The sequence below is a fragment of the Pholcus phalangioides genome, unplaced genomic scaffold (genome assembly GCF_987345545.1).
Source record: "Pholcus phalangioides strain wild (caught in Gottingen) unplaced genomic scaffold, Ppha-v1.0 ptg000031l_1, whole genome shotgun sequence".
NCBI classification, from domain to species: Eukaryota; Metazoa; Arthropoda; class Arachnida; order Araneae; family Pholcidae; genus Pholcus; species Pholcus phalangioides.
In genome coordinates, this window is record NW_028301621.1 from 6225150 (window position 1) to 6242398 (window position 17249).

General features: G+C 38.3%; 1 protein-coding gene across 7 annotated transcripts in view; it reads left to right on the forward strand.

The window, feature by feature from the left end:
* LOC149067053 (neuronal acetylcholine receptor subunit alpha-7-like) overlaps positions 1-17249 on the forward strand; it is a 145742-nt gene that overhangs the window by 86164 nt on the left and 42329 nt on the right. For 5 of the 7 annotated variants that reach the window (XM_089252965.1, XM_089252963.1, XM_089252962.1 and 2 more), the window contains exons 6-8: positions 1431-1625; positions 4761-4847; positions 11831-11940. In XM_089252965.1, coding sequence (XP_089109091.1) covers positions 1431-1625; positions 4761-4847; positions 11831-11940 — 392 coding nt within the window. Of the gene's footprint in view, positions 1-1430; positions 1626-4760; positions 4848-7312; positions 7400-11830; positions 11941-17249 lie in introns of all 7 variants that reach the window. The other 2 variants (XM_089252964.1, XM_089252961.1) reach the window with 1 other exon arrangement.

A 17249-nucleotide genomic window follows, 5' to 3' on the forward strand; every position in this document is an offset into this window, starting at 1 on the left:
ATGCACGCGGGAGGCTTCGATGAAAACATCCAAAACAGCCACGCTAAGGACCCGGATTGTGACGTCAGTCTAACCTCTGCGGAGTGATACATTACGGTTTTTACATATAGGAGGCTTTGGTAACGAGTGGCTTGCTGCAGTGTTATGCAGGTTGAGCACTATCAGAACGCGCATGCGCGAGTTTGTCTCTGGGTGTAACGGTTGACGGTTGGCAACTTATCGCCAATCACTCACTATTTTCGACTACTTTATTAGTAGTTACACCTTAGGCCGGGTTTTTCTAGGAGCAGGTTTCTACTGCGCGCGCAGCGTGAAACGCTGATTGGTTAAAAACCTGAAATTCAAGTTTTTTACCAATTAGCGTTTTCACGCTGCGTGCGCTGCAGAATCCGGCTCCTAGGAAAACCTGAATTTAAATCGGGATTTGTTCACACTCGGACGTCGCTTCTCTCCTCGGGCCGATAAAGGAAGACCCTGCTCTCGGACCTGAAATATTGATTCACCACAACCGGAATACATCTCACAATTGGTGATATAAATGAACCACATTTAACCCGTGCAACGGTTTAAAAAAATTAATTTTATTAAACTAAAAAATGAGCATACGATCACACACATATTAAAAAACAAAGATGGTGATGAGGGGGAAAAAACCTTTTATCCATTATGTATTAAACGTCGCCAGGAAATATGTTGGCGCCAACCATCAGTCGCCATAAAAGCACGCGCGTTCTGACAATGCTTAACCTGCGCAACACTGCAGCGAGACGCTTCCCTTTGACGAGGCCTAACAAAAGTTTGGTACCACTGCTCCAAGCATTCACTGCGCTTGTGCATGATTTTTGAAAAAGGGTGCTAAGATTATCAGTTGTCGCCAACATTTCTGGTGTTTGGCGGGAGTTTGACCCTTTATTGAATGGGCGTAGATGGCCCAGGTTGGTGTAGCTTCGGAGGCTTTTGTGAATAACGGGAAGAAGAAAGCTCTCGTCAGAGGCCAGTCTGAAGCGGAATTGGAATAGTGGAGAAAAATGTTACTTTTTATCGAAAATTGTGAAATATGCGAAATATGCCTTAAAATTTGAAAAAAAAAATGCTCAATCTCGTAAAAATAGCAAAAAAAAAAAAAAAAAAATTCGATCTCTCTAATAATGAGTACAGTCAAACCTAGTTAATGAGTCACTCTTCGGATAGCAAAAATATGACTTTGTAAGCGGAGTGACTCGTTAAACGGAGTAAGCCATAGCTGTGTGAACATCGATTCCTGCCTGAAGACAATTGGGACTTCCAATAAGTGACCCGGTACGCGGAGTGACTTGTTAACCGGGTGACGCACTAACGAGGTTTGACTGTATTCAATTCTCACTCTTGAAATGATGTACCTTTTGAAGGCGTTACTCAGACGTGTGTGTGTGTGTGTGTTTTCTTTTCAGGGCTTCCCGGCGTGCGAAACGAGATTTTCTACGCCTGCTGTCCGGAGCCTTACGTTGATATCACCTTCACAATTCATATCCGACGCCGGACTCTTTACTACGGTTTTAATCTAATTATACCCTGTGTTTTAATTTCCTCCATGACCCTCCTTGGTTTCACTTTGCCTCCAGATTCAGGAGAAAAACTCACATTAGGTAAAGTGATTTTGCTTTAATTACTTCTTCTTTATTTCTTTCATATTCTTCTTCTCATATAATATTCTTTCTTTTCATATAATATAATTTCTTTTAATATAATAATACCCTTACGTAATAACCTATTTTTTTTCCAATCACCCATTTATACTGATATGCATCGTAAAGAAACGAAGCGAAATATGTGGACGCATAATCACGCTGGTTTATTATTAGATTAAATTAATTTTCTCTCGAAATGCATTACAAGTAATGATGCTTAAATTACACTCTCGTTCTTTTTTAAGAATTATTAGGAGGGGGATTGTGTATACACGGATTGGTGTGTATTATGCCAGTGACGTTGGAGTCAGGGTTTTAGAGGGTGCTCGAGCAGCAACAGTATTTTGCAGCATAGGATCGAACAAAATCAGCATTGATTCAAAAATCGAAAGGTCAAGCCGAGCACCCATATTCCCGATGTCTTGCATTTCGATCGAAACTCCCGACTATGAATTGAGTGCTCTTAAAAAGACCCCTTTAGTCAATGTGAGTTTTCAAGGCTGATATCTTCTGAGTTTGTCGTGGTGCGGCAGAAATAGTCAAGAAATTTTAGGGAAGGATCTACAAAGATTGCTACAGATTTCATTGTTCAAAAAGCCTACAATGGTATGGAGTACAATGAAATTTTGACAAAAAATGACCTTCTGAAAACTTCCCACCAATTTTTGACATTTGACACCTTTACAACCACAATATAAAATTTTTGAAAAAAAATAAACTACCCAGGAAATTCGCCAATATACGCAAATAAGAATAGTAAGAGGCAGAGCCTCCCACACCAGAGAGATAGATACATAAAATGTTTGCGCGAAGTTTACTTCGGGAGAAATGGAATTTCATCCATTTTCAATGCTCTGTATCCTGTGCGGACGTGTTAGGAGTGTGAGAACACCACAAGAAACCCGTTTCACAAAGACACCAGTGTAATCGCTCTAAGGTTTCTCGATCTGGCACGCGTCTTGTCGGAACACACTTTCGATGCAACCTTTGAGCGTCAAGGGCATTCCCGTCCGAAACATCATACATGAAGTTCATGTCCGCCTTTTCCTAAGTCGTGAAACCACTCATGTTCCCTGCCATTCACGATAGAAATGGAGATCTGAAGGCTCGGCAGCCCAGGTCGATGATACTCGCCTAAAGTGCCAAAGAATGCTTAGAGGTGTCACGAGTTCGATACTCTATTCATTCTTATTAGAATATTTCCTGACGTGGAAGCACAACAGAAACGGTGGCAACATGACCACGGAAAGAGATTGCTCCCACACCAAGTTGTGCGCATCTTCTTCTCGGTGAGCAAAAAAAGTTCAAATGAAGAAAAGTTCAAATTTCTACTGTGTAAAAACTGTCCTCAAGACCTAGCAAATCCTTACGGAGCGCCATGGCAGGCTTACACCGAGAGATCTGGGATTTCAAAGTCTAAAAATAAAATGAAGATAAGAGGTAAAGCCAGCAATTTTTATGTGTTCGATGACAGCGCCGTCTAGCGGTTAACCTCTTGCGTTACGACCATGCGTTGTATGACAAAAATTACTTGTTGAGATGTGTTCCATCACTCTTTGAAGTTTTTCCTATGCGTTTTGCACAGGAAGTACTTTTAACATTGTGATTGATTTTGATGGAGTGGCAATCATAGAGACAAATTTATGGTGACTTTCTCAATGAAGTCTTTAACGAGAAATGAACTGTATTTACTACATTTGATATATCTGAGGCGGTGACTTCTTCATTTTTACGCAGGGCCGCTACTGCAGACGGAGACCCATCAAGATCGTAATCATATGCAAGAAATTTGAGGTTACATCTCTCGGAGATGGAAACGGCATATGAGCAAATTTAGAGTACTTGTGGCTTCTCGTTTACATGAATGCACTTTCCACATACATTTTTAGCGACCATTTTTAAATAATTAGTTACAGTGAACATCGACTGTAGCCATGAACTAGACAAAATCTTTTCACACAAACGTTTAGTTGACATTTGCTGCAGACGTTCTTAAATGCAAAGGCATGTTGATGGTTGGGAAGTGATCTCCTTCGCAATCCAGAAACGGCAAAGGCTGAAGTTAAGCTTGTACTTACATGGGGTTATAAGTTTGAACTGCATTAGGATTGTGTCGAGTTGTAAAACCAAAAGACACAAAAATAACATAAGCCGGATTCCTTTATACACCTTTAACTATACTAACACCTGTAAAAATAAGCACAGCTCTGACGAGATTACTTCGTCGCCATTGAAGATTCATGTCGTAGATATTGACGAAAAAGACCACTGTTCTATAGTTCGGAAGCTTTTGCCAATGTGCGAAATTCCACGAAAATCAACATTTCTTTGACGAAAATACTATCGTATTCCTCCGCTTTAGACGATGATCACACTCCAAAATCGAGGGATAACAGATTTTTGAATTTGGAGGTCTGGTCCGTTCCGGGCATGCCGGAAAAAGCGAAATTTAATAAGAATTGCTGTATGTATTCAGCCAGTTCAATGAGTTTTTATAATAGAGATGTTTAGGAACTTCCAGATTTAGTAATTCGAATTTCTCACCATGCCGGAAAATACGGGTATAGACCAGACATGCTAGTCTCCTTGGATGTTTCCCGTCGTGCCGGCTAATGCGGGGGAATACGATAATAATTTATCAATCCTAAAGGAGCACATCGAGCCATTTTAGTGAATTTCGTCATAGAAACCACGAGCAGATGGTTTCATTCGATGTTTCTCCTCGAAGAATGTCGGAAATACATCACCGTGGAAAACGTACGTCTGGGTATGCATTTAGCGGATGAGCGAACAAGTGAATTAGCTATACAAAAGTTCTTTTTTGAACTGTATAGCCTCAGTAAGCAAAGTTATTTAACTCTTGCCGTATCTGAGTAATATTGGAGAAATTGTTCCATTGAATCCAGAGCTTTCCATCAATTTTAGGTCTGCGGAACGAATTAATTTCCAGATTAAGACAACTAGGCAGAAGATTATTTGCCGATTGTGTGTTTGCTTTAGATCTTTCAGTGAATACAAGTAGTAGTAAAATTGTTCTAACTATTAAGAAAGACGTAATAACAGTGTGATCATGATTGGTTTTCCAATCTCCAGGTGTGACGATTCTCCTCTCTCTGACTGTGTTTCTGCTGCAGTTGGCGGAAACTATGCCACCTACCTCAGACGCCGTGTCCATCATAGGTGCGACAGACATACTGCAGACATTATGTCTCACATTAATGAAATATAAATCAGTATTCGTATATTATTATTACAAATATATATTTATCCTGCACGTTGTTTTTGGTGTAGCTACCGCACGCACGCAATCAAAAAAAAGCACGTCTCCACTTTGTGTGTGTGTGTGTATAATTTTACAGTTTCATGATCGAATCACGACAGTAAGGCTGTATGTGTGTGTGTATCTCTCTCTCTCTATCTATCTCTATTTTATCTTTCTTTTTCATGCAATGTGCATCCTGCAGCAATAAAAACGTAGAAAATCTTGTCGTTCTACCGAAGAATCTTGTTGATGCGGGAAAGCGAAGGAGAGGACCATTCGTTCAGTTGAATGGTCAAGAAATTCCACCTCGTTTCATTTCCCAAATACCGTGGTAGCTTTTATTTTCTCTCGTTGTGTTCAGTTGACAAATACTGAAACCAGTGAAAGCCAAAACATCCAGCGAGTTGCCTTCCAGGCCATATGTGGGTGACAAGAGACATTGTTCATAACTGAGGGAACCCTCAGAGGCAAGTTACGAGCGTGTGTTGAGATATGCGTTCCAAAATCCATGACGAACCCGAAAATCAGCGACTGCCGAACCAACCACCGAGTTATCTTCCAGACCCTATGGGCGTTGTGTTGATAAAATATATGTTCATAGAAAGGTTTTTAACAGCTGGCTGATGCGGAGATATATTTTTGGAAAGACAGAAAATTCAACTTCCCCTGCGGGGAATCGAACCCACGTCCTTTCACTTTCCGGGTTAACTCCCTAGACTACAGAGGCAACGAATATCTCAATCTTTCCTTGGAGCTCGTGTGCACTGAACGGGACCGTACATGGACGGTCAGACACAATTCAGACCAACGCTCACAATTGCTGACGATGTCATCCTCGGATAAGTCGCTATCTGGTGGCATCGTCAGCAATTTTGAGTTTTAGCCTGAATTGTGTCCGACCGTCCACGTACGATCCCGTTCAGTGCATACGAGCTCCAAGGAAAGATTGATATATTCGTTGTCTCTGTAGTCTAGGGCGTTCACCCGGAAAGTGAAAGGATGTGCATTGGATTCCCCGTAGGGGCACCTGAATTTTCTCTCTCCAAAAATATATCTTCGCATCAGCCAGCTGTTAAAAACCTTTGCATGGATAGACATCCTCGGACTTTGCTCATAGCTGAGAGAACCCTCAAAGGCGAGTTTCAAGTGTGTGCCGAGATGTGTGTTCTAAAACTCATGACGAATCCAGAATCCTGCGAGTATCGAAGCATCCAGCGAGTTGTCTTCCAGGTCGTATGGAGTGAACAGAAGTATTGGTCACAGCTAAGAGAACCCTTAGTGCCGTGTTTCGAGCAAGCGCTGATATATGCGTTCCGAAACTCATTACTAATCCCGAAACGAGCGAGTTGTCTTCCAGGCCACATGGTTCTTTCTCATAGGTAAGAAAACCCCCAGAGGTGAGTTTCGATCTGCGCTGACACAGGCATTCCGAAACCAGCGATTATTAAATTATCCAGTGAGTTGGCTTCCATGCCATTCCATGCCATGTGTGGGGTGAGTTAGATGTATTGTTCGTAATTTTGGGCATATGTGGGATATTGCATAATCTTATAGGATTAGGGGTGCACCGATTAATTAGATTAATTAAATATTTTAGCAAATTGGAGAATTTGAAGTTGTGCTTGTTGGCTATTGTTGCTGTTTTTGCTCCGGATTATCAAAGGAGAATTGCTCTTAAGAAATATAGCTCTTGATGATGAAGAGCTTGTGATCGTGATTCTCAGTCGGTATTTCCTATTCTATTGCTCATAGCTAACAAAACCCCTAGAAACCAGTTATTTTCGAGCAAATGGAGTAGCGAGATTCGAGCATGGCCTGGAATACTCTTCATTCTCGTAAAAATGCGATGAGTACCGAATTTGGAGAGTTTCAAAACCGTTCCGTACCGAGATTTGGCTGAATCTATCAATTTTACAAGATGAACCCCAACTTGGGCAAAACTATCAATCACGTGTTCTGTTGATTTTCCCAGAATGCTTTGTCTGAATGTGAGCCCAGTAAATACAATGACAAAGCCTATTTGTTGAGCCATTTGAATTTATTTTAGTCACAGAATAGTCTTTCTAAAGAAGAGAGAGAGAAATTGATTCTTTTTTTCCCAAACCGTGAATTTTTCACCTTGAAAACCTTCGAGATGGAATTTCGCAGTTCTCTCCTCACTTTCCTGTGTCAATCCCCCCCCGGTGATCGTCATCGTCATCACCACCACCATCATCACCACAAAAACTGTCCTTCGTAGTGTTTGCTTGATGTGAATGTTTTCTCTTTTTTGTTATTATTTTTTATTTTATTTTATTTGTTTTGTTCTTTTTGAAAAAAAAAAATATTGTTTGTGAATGTTGTTGTGAGCAGCTCTGAAGAGAGATGATGATCGTCGTTTCAGGTGTAACTATCCTCTTGTCCCTGAGCGTGTTCCAAATGCTCGTCACGGAAACCTTGCCTCCTTCTTCAGATGCTGTCTCCATAATAGGTGCGCTCTAGTCTATAATAGAAATACTCTATAGCTCTGTCTTACTTTCCTTCATTAAAACCCCGCACTGCACATTTCTTTAAATTTAATACTAATTACTATGCTTTTCTACTTCTTCTACTTCTTCTTTTTCTGCTAAAACAATAAAATAACTTTTTATTTCTCTCTTCGAATTCGCGTTTTTCGTTTCTTAAATTTTGATAATACAAGATAAATGCACAGGTAGAAGAAACCTGGCAAAGATATCGAACACGGGCTTTTTGTTGTACTCGCAACAACCTCTGGACAGAAACTATTTCTTAAAATATTTTCCGTCCGTGATATAAGTAAAAGAAAACATTATACCTAGCTCTGATTCCGATTGAAGGAAGAGCCTTTATCCGAAGCCTCAGCAAGTTTTCTGATGGAAAATTAACAAAATTTTTATATAACTCTGTTTTTTTATTCTTCAAGCCAATTTTTCTAAAATTAATGCAATGGAAAAGAAGAAATATTTTAATTTCTAAAAAAAACAACTTCTTGTATTCCATTAAAATTCATATGTATATATATCTCTCTATCCCTCTTCAGCTGCTGCATGATTTCGGTTAAATGTCTGCCTGTGCATGTGATCTGTGGCATGTGAGCTTATTCATCTCATTTAATACTACGCAAGCATGGCTTCTATGCGCATGGCTTAGTATCATATTCGTTACTATATGATGTGCTCGTGTTTATTTTCCACCCTTTTTTTTTTCGTTTTACATGGATTGTGTAACCTTGAATTGTATGTGATATGATCTATGATACTATATCATTGATCTCGTATCAAAGAAATGTAGCATTTTCATACAAATCGAAAAACTCTAATACGGGATAATTTGCGTGTTATTCGCTGGTAGCCTCGGTTGCTTCCGTATAATGTGAGTAAGAACAATATAATGAAATCTTAGATGAACATAGTCTATGGCAGTCTATTCTTTAACAGTATCTCTTAGGGCAGTGACCAAACATTGTCTGTCAAATCAGCAGACCAGTGTTCTTCAACCTCTTTCTATTTGCGGACTGGTGAAATTTAGTGAAAATTTTCGCAGACTGTCAGGAGAAATAATAACGAATAAGCGAGAAAAAAAAATAGCTGGACAAAAGTTTCTATACCGTTGGACTTATATTTCCATATATGTATACTCTACAGTACTACTCTCTTCCATATTTATACACTCGAGAAACAGCTTCGAATTGGGAACCCTGTTGTCACCTATCAAATAAATATTGAACTGAAGTAATTCTTGAAGTGAAATTAATTGTCGGTTTGATACCGACGTGTAGCATGAAAATGAACAATACACTGCATGCTATGATACCGGTGTAAATTTTATGCGCCCCAATGTTTTCTCTCATGTTTGTCGCAAAATTTCAGAAAATTTTTGTGTGCCGAATATACAGGGTAGGCAAAACGTCCGCAGAAACTTTAATGAAAAAACCGAAATGAATAAAAACGGGAATATAACCGAAATAAAAAACATTTTGCAGGGTTAGCACCGCTAGGTCACGGGAATTTTTTTTTTTGACAGGGAAAAAAACTCAAAAACCGCCGATAGATGGTGCTGGTACGAGCGACTTCGGTGGAAATATGAGACGGTTATAAGAACTTGCGCTCTTAATCCACAATCAATTCACAGTTGTAAACCATGTATGTGGACCTGCTGCACTCTGCCGTTGCTGGATTCGTTATTCGCCTGCAGTGTGTTATTCCCTGTGGTGGTGGTCAAGTAGAACACTTACTGCTGTAACAAACGATTTGGAGGCATTCTGTTCGTTATTTGCGTATCTTTTCTTTGACTTGTGTACGTCAGCACCACCTACCGGCTTTTGTTTAGTTTTTTTTTTTACTGTCTTAAAAAAATTCCCGTGACCTAGCGATGCTTACCCTGCAAACCGTTTTTCATTTCGTTTAGGTTTCCGGTTTTTATGAATTTTCGAAGTTTTTACGGACGTTTTGTCCACCCTGTACTTGAACTTGAAACTAGCATGTGGTTTGGAAAATTTCGCGGACAACCCACTACGATATGCAATTTTCTTATATTTTGAGATGGCAGCAGGAGTTTTGATATAATAATAAATAATATACTCTATTATTATACACGAGAGCTTTACGCTTGCATCACTACTGCCACCACACACAATGTAATAAAAAAATATCTCTCATAATTCTCGAAGTAGAATTGATTGATTGAAACGGGTGTGTGCAAGTCAGGACGGCAAACATAAAAAAAATAGTAACAGATATTTTGGCGCATAAATTCATACCGGTGTACAGTACAAAAATAAATAAGATATTTTCCTAAATGTAATATTTATGCGCATTTCTTTTTTACACAAAAATATCGGTTTCAAAAAATATAGCTATTGTTTCAAGATACGTTTAGAACACAAAATGACTTCAAGGGATAGTACAGAAGTATTGCGTAGTTCCCCAAGAAGAAAAAGTTTGATAACCACCATCCCCCCCTCGAGACTAAGAAGGCTAAGAGAGAAATAAATGAGCGATAGAAATGAAATAATAGGCAGATTATGTCAGAATCGATAGACTAATTATACACATGCATATATTCATGATTGCGTCAAAGATGACGTCATGCCATTTTGATGAATCATATAAACTTGTTTTTCTGTTTCGCTGGATGAACGAGCTTGTACATATACATATGTATAATGTGAAATGACGTATGCTGATGTTCGAGTCCTACTCCGTGGACTGTGGTTATATATTAACATTAAGGCGCTTAGAGAGGCGAACGGACTCATCGTCCTTCATCTTTTTGCGACAATACCACCTTTTTGTCCAAAGTGACGTCTAATCGTTAAAAAAATCAGGATGAGGGACTGCGATTGGTTATAGCGATAATACTGATGCCACACTGATGGCGAATGGGTCATTTTCAAGGAGCCCTAGTTAAGATCATATATATATGATATATATATATATATATTATATATATATATATATATATATGATATATATATATATGATGTTTATAGTCATTGGAGAAAACGGATTTTTTACTACGAACTCTTGAGATTATAAAAACATTATATAGTTGAGACATTTCACTCGTTTAGTACTTATAATGGGGGTCGCGGAAAAAAACTGCGGCTGACAGCGAGTAACCGCCATACGAAGAAATTTAACTTTTTTTTAATGCTTCCTGTTATAAGTTTTTCGATTTGCTGATACGATGTCTTGTTTTTAAGTATTATTTGTGAAAAGTAATTTTGACAGTCGAATAAGGCAATATAGTAAAATGAATCTCATGTTCCGGAATAGGTTAGAAAAGAACCGGGCGCGAAACACTGAAAAAATTAACGACTTAAATTGTTTTAATCAATTTTTCTAACATGTATGAAATTCGATTCAAGAAGGATACAAGGGATAGACTTAGAAGGTGCAGTCCAAGAACAGAATTCATTCGGTTTGTTTTAAACCTTACGGTGACGGATTTGTAATAACTCGTGGCGTCTTAGAGTCCGGAAAATTCATCTTCCGCATTTCGCTCCCAGCGCTCGACCTCCGACGTATTCCCCGGCACGTTTCGCCCCCGACATTTCGCTTCATACAGGGCAAAGTGAGCGGGTGAGTTACCCTATAAGTGACCAAGTGAGTGAGCGAGTTATAAGTGAGCAAGTGTGAGAAATGAGTAAGTTACAACTGACAAGTGTGAGTGGACGAGTTATACTTAACCAAGTGAGTGACCGTATACGTGACAAAGTGAGTAGGTGAATGAGTCGTTGAGCGAGTGAGAGTATCTTTCGCATATGCACTCACTCAATCGCTCGCTCTGTTGGTAACTCGTCCACTCACTTTGGTGACTCTTTTTGGAACTAGTACCTCTTCGCTCCACTATGAGCGCAACCTTACTCACACGGTCTCTCCCTCACTTCGTTACTCATACTGTTACTTACCCACTCACACACACCTGGCCCCATTCGTCGTGAAATGTCACAGGCAAAACGTCCCGGAGCGAAATGTACCGAGGACGAAACGTGCTGGGGGCTGTTTCCGTAAATCGGCTGGTGTATCAATGGGTGGTTCACCAAGAACTCTGAGTCAAACAATAGCCTTCAAAAAACTATCGTATATTTTTATTAATTGACGTAACAAGATTTTTGATACCTTCATAGAGCTTAAGGGACAAAGAAAAAAATTTTTTTCTTTGAATTTATCCCAACGGCCACATATTAATAGCAAAATAGTGAAACAAATGAGTAAATTGTAAATAGTCGTGCAAGTAACGATCATTCACAGAGAAAGAAAAATTAAACATTAATATAAAATGAGCTTAAAAATACGCACTCATTGCTTTTTTACGATTGAATGAATGATGAGACAAAGTGAATATTTTCCACGAAATAGTTCTGAAAAGATGCTTTTCTCTGTATTCATTTTTGCAGGTACATATTTTGCATGTATTATGATAATGGTGGCTTTTTCCGTCGTAATGACAGTGGTCGTCCTAAACTATCATCACAGGAATTCTGACACACACGAAATGCCCGAATACGTAAGTACATGAGTGCTTTTTGATTCATTTAGAGATATTCCTTCCTAACATTTAGGGTGAAATCCGGTACGGAAATATCAATCGAATATATCCACGGATGAATATTGAATTAACGCCGATCTGGGAAACCGTCGAACGACGAATGAACAACGGATAGGAAATTCTGGGGTATTATGTCTCCGAAAATAAATGTAAATCAAATTGTATCCCCTCCCCTTCCAAGAGTATATGTGACTATTTCCAATCATTAAATTCATATTTGTTAATTTATAGTGAACAAAAATATGGTTGTTCTACGGATCCTTGGGCTAGATTTAAATTATCTTTACTGTTTTTGAAAGCTATTTGCAGGGCCGTCTCGACATATCCGCCCTCGGGTTGAGTGACAGGGGCTTCCGAGATGACGCGAAGACATGCATTTACACCCAGGGATTCTTGAGCTATGGGCGACGACTCGGGTTTGGTTTACAGGGGCTCCCGAGAAGAGTCGTATGGATCCACTTGCAGCCATGGATTTTTAAGCTACGACGATTTGGAGCTATAACTACTGTATTTGGTTACAACCCAAACTTGATTCGCATAGGCTTCCGAGATAAGTCATACAAATTGACATACAGTCTTGTTATAAATGCACTTATTGCGTCACTGCTTTCAGTAATTTCCAAAAAAGAACAGTCGTATATAGGTCACGATGCTGGTCTTGTTGTTGATTTTGAATCGTGGCTGAGAAAGGTGAAGAATCCCTGCTCTAAGCACTAAGAATAAGTTAATGAATCACTGATTTCAAATCTCATATTCCTTATATGAGGGAATCGCCATCTCATTTACGCCTGTTAATCTAGACCAACTTCATCTCCGATCGTTGGCGCTAGTTTTAATTAAATTTTGATCCAGCATACACATAACTCGCCTATTTCATAATCGTGCCACGTCCGCAAATAGATGCATTTCTTATAGTAACACATTATATATATCGTCGTCGTTGAATGGTTCGAGTATTTCGAGCGATATTAGAAGCAATGAATGTTCTATGGATCTTTGGTCGTTGAAATTACTGAAAGACGGCCAGCTAGGTTTTCAAATGGTGAAACACATCCGTATTTCCTGAAACACGAATTTGTATAGCGAGTGAAGACCATTAAATGATTTCGTGATTGGAACGAGAGTTTCTCGCAAGTATAACGCATTGAAATTCTAAAATAACGCGTGAGTCCATTCCAATAATATAAACAACGAAAACTAGATTACATTTCGAGCCGTCGTATTTGGTTAATTTCTACGCAGCAGCGAAACAGCAACGAAATATTTAACGAATATACTGTTGAATACGGCTTTTGCAAGAAAGTTACTCTCGGGAGAGGGGGATTTCGTTTTGGAACAGAAAAAAAATTAGTTCATATTATTGTTGACGGAGGGAGCTGCAAACTAGTTTCGGGGAGGCTAGACCTTTCTTTGATCTGTTTTGCGTCTGAAACGTTCGTGAAACTTCAGCCAGCTATTCGTGGCAGAGGGAAAACAAATTCACCAATAATGCTTCTTCCACTAATGTCAACATCATGATGAAAACCTTATGTAAGCGACAATAACAAGGGAAATTCAGGAATGAGTTGTTAATCGTACAACTTGCATTTTATAAGTCTAATTTGCATATTTGCAGTGATTTGCTTTTACGCAGCGCCCTCCATCGATTAAAATTTCAACTAAATTGTTTCTCCGTACAAAAAAGAAGTGCCCCTCTTGCGAGAATAAGTTTTTCCGCAAACCGCATTAAAAAAAACAAAAACAAGCCCATCAATTTTTATGAATTTTTAAACTATTTACGAATCTATGCGTTTGCCGAAGATATAAGAGGCTTTGAAAAGTGTGTGCAGAATATTTTACTTTGATCGTATTTTGCGTGTATGCGAAAAAATGTACCAATGTACCTCATTCTGAAATGACTAAACATGCAAACAAGGCTTGATAATTAAAGAAGCATTATTATTTATGCATGTATTTGAATGAAATGAGTGGTCAGTTTATTTTGACCACCTTACAGGACTTTAACATGAATACCTCAAGTAGTGTTCAGAGATTTCGTGAGAAGTGCCGTATGTTGCAATGTTGTCTCTTGCAAGTCCGGGCACTTTCCGTCCCGTCCGATTGTTCACTGGTCATGTGAAACGTTGAGACTTTCCGTGGCTGACACTTCAGTTATAAACACTGAACAAAAGCTGCTCTCTCATTCATTCATTCATTCATTGCTCTTTAGCAATTCATGGTGAGTATAGAGATAGTTAGCGGTTATGCTCTAATAGTCGAGTTGTGCTCCTATAATCCCCCCCCCCCCATTCACACCAGCCTTGACCTCTAGCGGAAACAGCGTAGCTAATTTAATTAAAAATTACAAAATTAAAACTGTTAGATGGTCATAATAAATTCGTCATTTATTGTTTATGTAAGGTGAATCTGAATAATAACGAAATTCTAGGAATTGTGTTGTAAAAATTGGAAGTTCATGAGATATTTGTTTGAATTCATTACGAGATGTTGCCATAATAGTTTTCCACAACTTGAATAAACAATATAGAATAGAACCAAAACGAATGAGATCTTTGCGTACAGGGATGCGGAAAAAACATCTTTGAAATTTCAATTGATGGTAAAAATAAAAAGTGCGAGTTCTCTCACGTCTTTCTGACGAATTTTCCGAATCAAGCTCTAGATTGAATTTCATAAGTGCCTTTCGAACAAAAGCTTAAGGGGGTGTCACGACTTGGTGATTTTTTAAAAAGTGACCTTACAAAGTATTTCATTTAATTGCAAATCAAAATGCAAAAAAAAAGAAAAAATTGAGACAATAGGTTGGTTGGTTTAACCAAAATAAAAGTAAGATGTAATAAATGACAGTGTAAACGTATCCAAGGAACAAACTTTGAATGTGTTTTTCTTAGATCGAATTTATGAAGTTTTTACAACTCATCCATAAGATTAAAAAACAGAACTACTGCATCTAAAATTCTGAAATTTAGCAGAAATGTTTATTTGACTTGTGTTAGGCCGGTATCACACTATAAAAGTTTGATAAAATTATTTTATAAAACTTGAAAAATGCAGCCAATAAGACTATCGGTTGCGTTTGCGCGAATATAACCGGTACGATTATTGGTTGAATTTTTCAAGTTTTGGAAAAGAACTTTTTTCCAACTTTTATAGTGCAATCTCGGTCTTAGTAAAACGGACCTCGGATTTCAGAAATCGTCTGAAGGAAAGTATTTTTAGAAAAGAATGTGTTTAATTCAGATTTTTGAAATTTATCTTCTTTCTTCGAACTTTTGAAATTCATAAAATTCTAACGAATGGTCAAACGAGATATCAACAAAAAATATCAACATTAATTCAGAGTTTCATTTTACTGCCACATGTCGTATCAGAAATTGCATTCAGAAATTGTGGTGCAGTTGTAGTTTTTTCTCCTCAAAGTTACGAAGAAGCTTAAAAACCTGTTTGAGACAACCGCATTCGAAGTATTAGCAATGTTGTCGTCAAAATGGATTATTTTTCAGTCATCTCTGAATAGTCGTGACAATTCCTAAACAAATTCTTTGTGCACGCATTAGTCAGAATTAAGGATCCTAATTTTTAGAGTGACTCTTATAGTATGTTACGCTTAAAGAGGGCTGGAGGGAACTATTAGTATATATATCATATATGTATATATTGCTTCTGGGAAGTGCGCCAATATTCGTATGTAAAATAAGTGACAAAACTCAAATATCAATCAAAAATATTTCCAACTCGAGATTCGAGGTCCCGTACGGAGTAGATTAAGAAATTCATACGAAATGAAGAAAGAAATATCCACATACCACTGAATTCCAAGCACTGATCGATTAGCGCAAAAAAAAAAAAAAAAAAAAAAAAAAGATATTCACCCCCATAATTTTTTTTTTGATTGATAGCGCGCGTTTATCAACGTCTCATGAGCCAGCGTATGTACTGTATTTTCAAACAGTGTAGATGTACTATACTGCAGAAAAGAAACAAAGAAGAAGAAAAGATTCCTCAAAACGATCTCATGCAGTCAAATCAGATTTATTCTGAGCAGACACAGAAGCAAAAGAACATTATTCAACATTGTCACAGATTTTCTTTTACTCTCCTTGCGCACTATTATATGCCATACTGCGTTCTTGAGGATTATAGATTATCTTCTCCCGATAATTATTATCTTTCTTTGCCTGTTATGCTGTATATTGTTCCCATTATCCCCATTCATTCCCTTTTCCACGTGTAAAAAAACGAATCGGAAATTTCCCTCGGATGCCGATTGTCTCTATTGTGTGTGTCTTTGCCTGTTGTGACTGGAATGAAATCGTTTTTTGGTTTCTCTTCTAATTAAACACTATTATTTTGTTGTTATAATTTTGTTTATTGCTATGTTGGATGTTGTTGTTGTTTGTCCAAGATTGCGTGCATTTTTTTTTTGTGTTTTTCTTTTTTGGTTAATTTGTATCTATCTTCCCAACCCTTTTCTCTGTATCTTTCTCTTCTGTGTGTGTTGATCGATTTGTGTATTTGAAAGGAAAAAAAAATCAATAGAAATTATACAAAAAATAAACAAAAGAAACAAAAAAAAGAAAAAAAGAATAGCGCTATTTTTGAGTACTTACACCGACCAAATGGGCAGTCGTTGAAGAGTCGTTTGAATCGTGTGTGTGTTTGTCTCCTCCTCTTCCCGGCAACGTAGTCTATTATTTTCAAGCTGTTGAGGGAATCTAATGGACGTTTTACGGTAAGTGTTGATTACGATGCTATGTTAATTATAACTTACATTGCCATTATTTGTGTGTCTTTTTCTCTCGCTCTCTTTTAGTTTTTGTCCCTGTGTAGTTTTTGTTTATATGTGTGTGTGTGTATGTTTCTCTTTCTCCTTTAAAAAAAAAAACAACTATTTTAAACAGCGAGTACCATCGAGAGCAAATCATATTCTTTACTTCAGCAGAAGCTTCCGGGCAAGAGGACCACTAAGGAATGTAGAGGGATCTTTTTTTTATCCACCTCCCGTCTTCCCTGAGGACTTACACCACAGGTTTAGACGGAACGTTAGGAAAAAGTTTCGCAAGACCACACCTCCGCAGCCAGGAAGCTCCTGCTGGTGATAACAGCCGCGAAGCCTGCATGCCTGGAAACTGTGGGCTCTACTGAAAATAAACCCCCCTATTCACGTCAAGTAGTTTAGTAGTTAACGAAATTTTAAGCCGTCTACTACTCCAAAATGTATATAGGCAGATGTTAAGCCCCGTTTAGTTGTCAAGTGCACAAGTAGA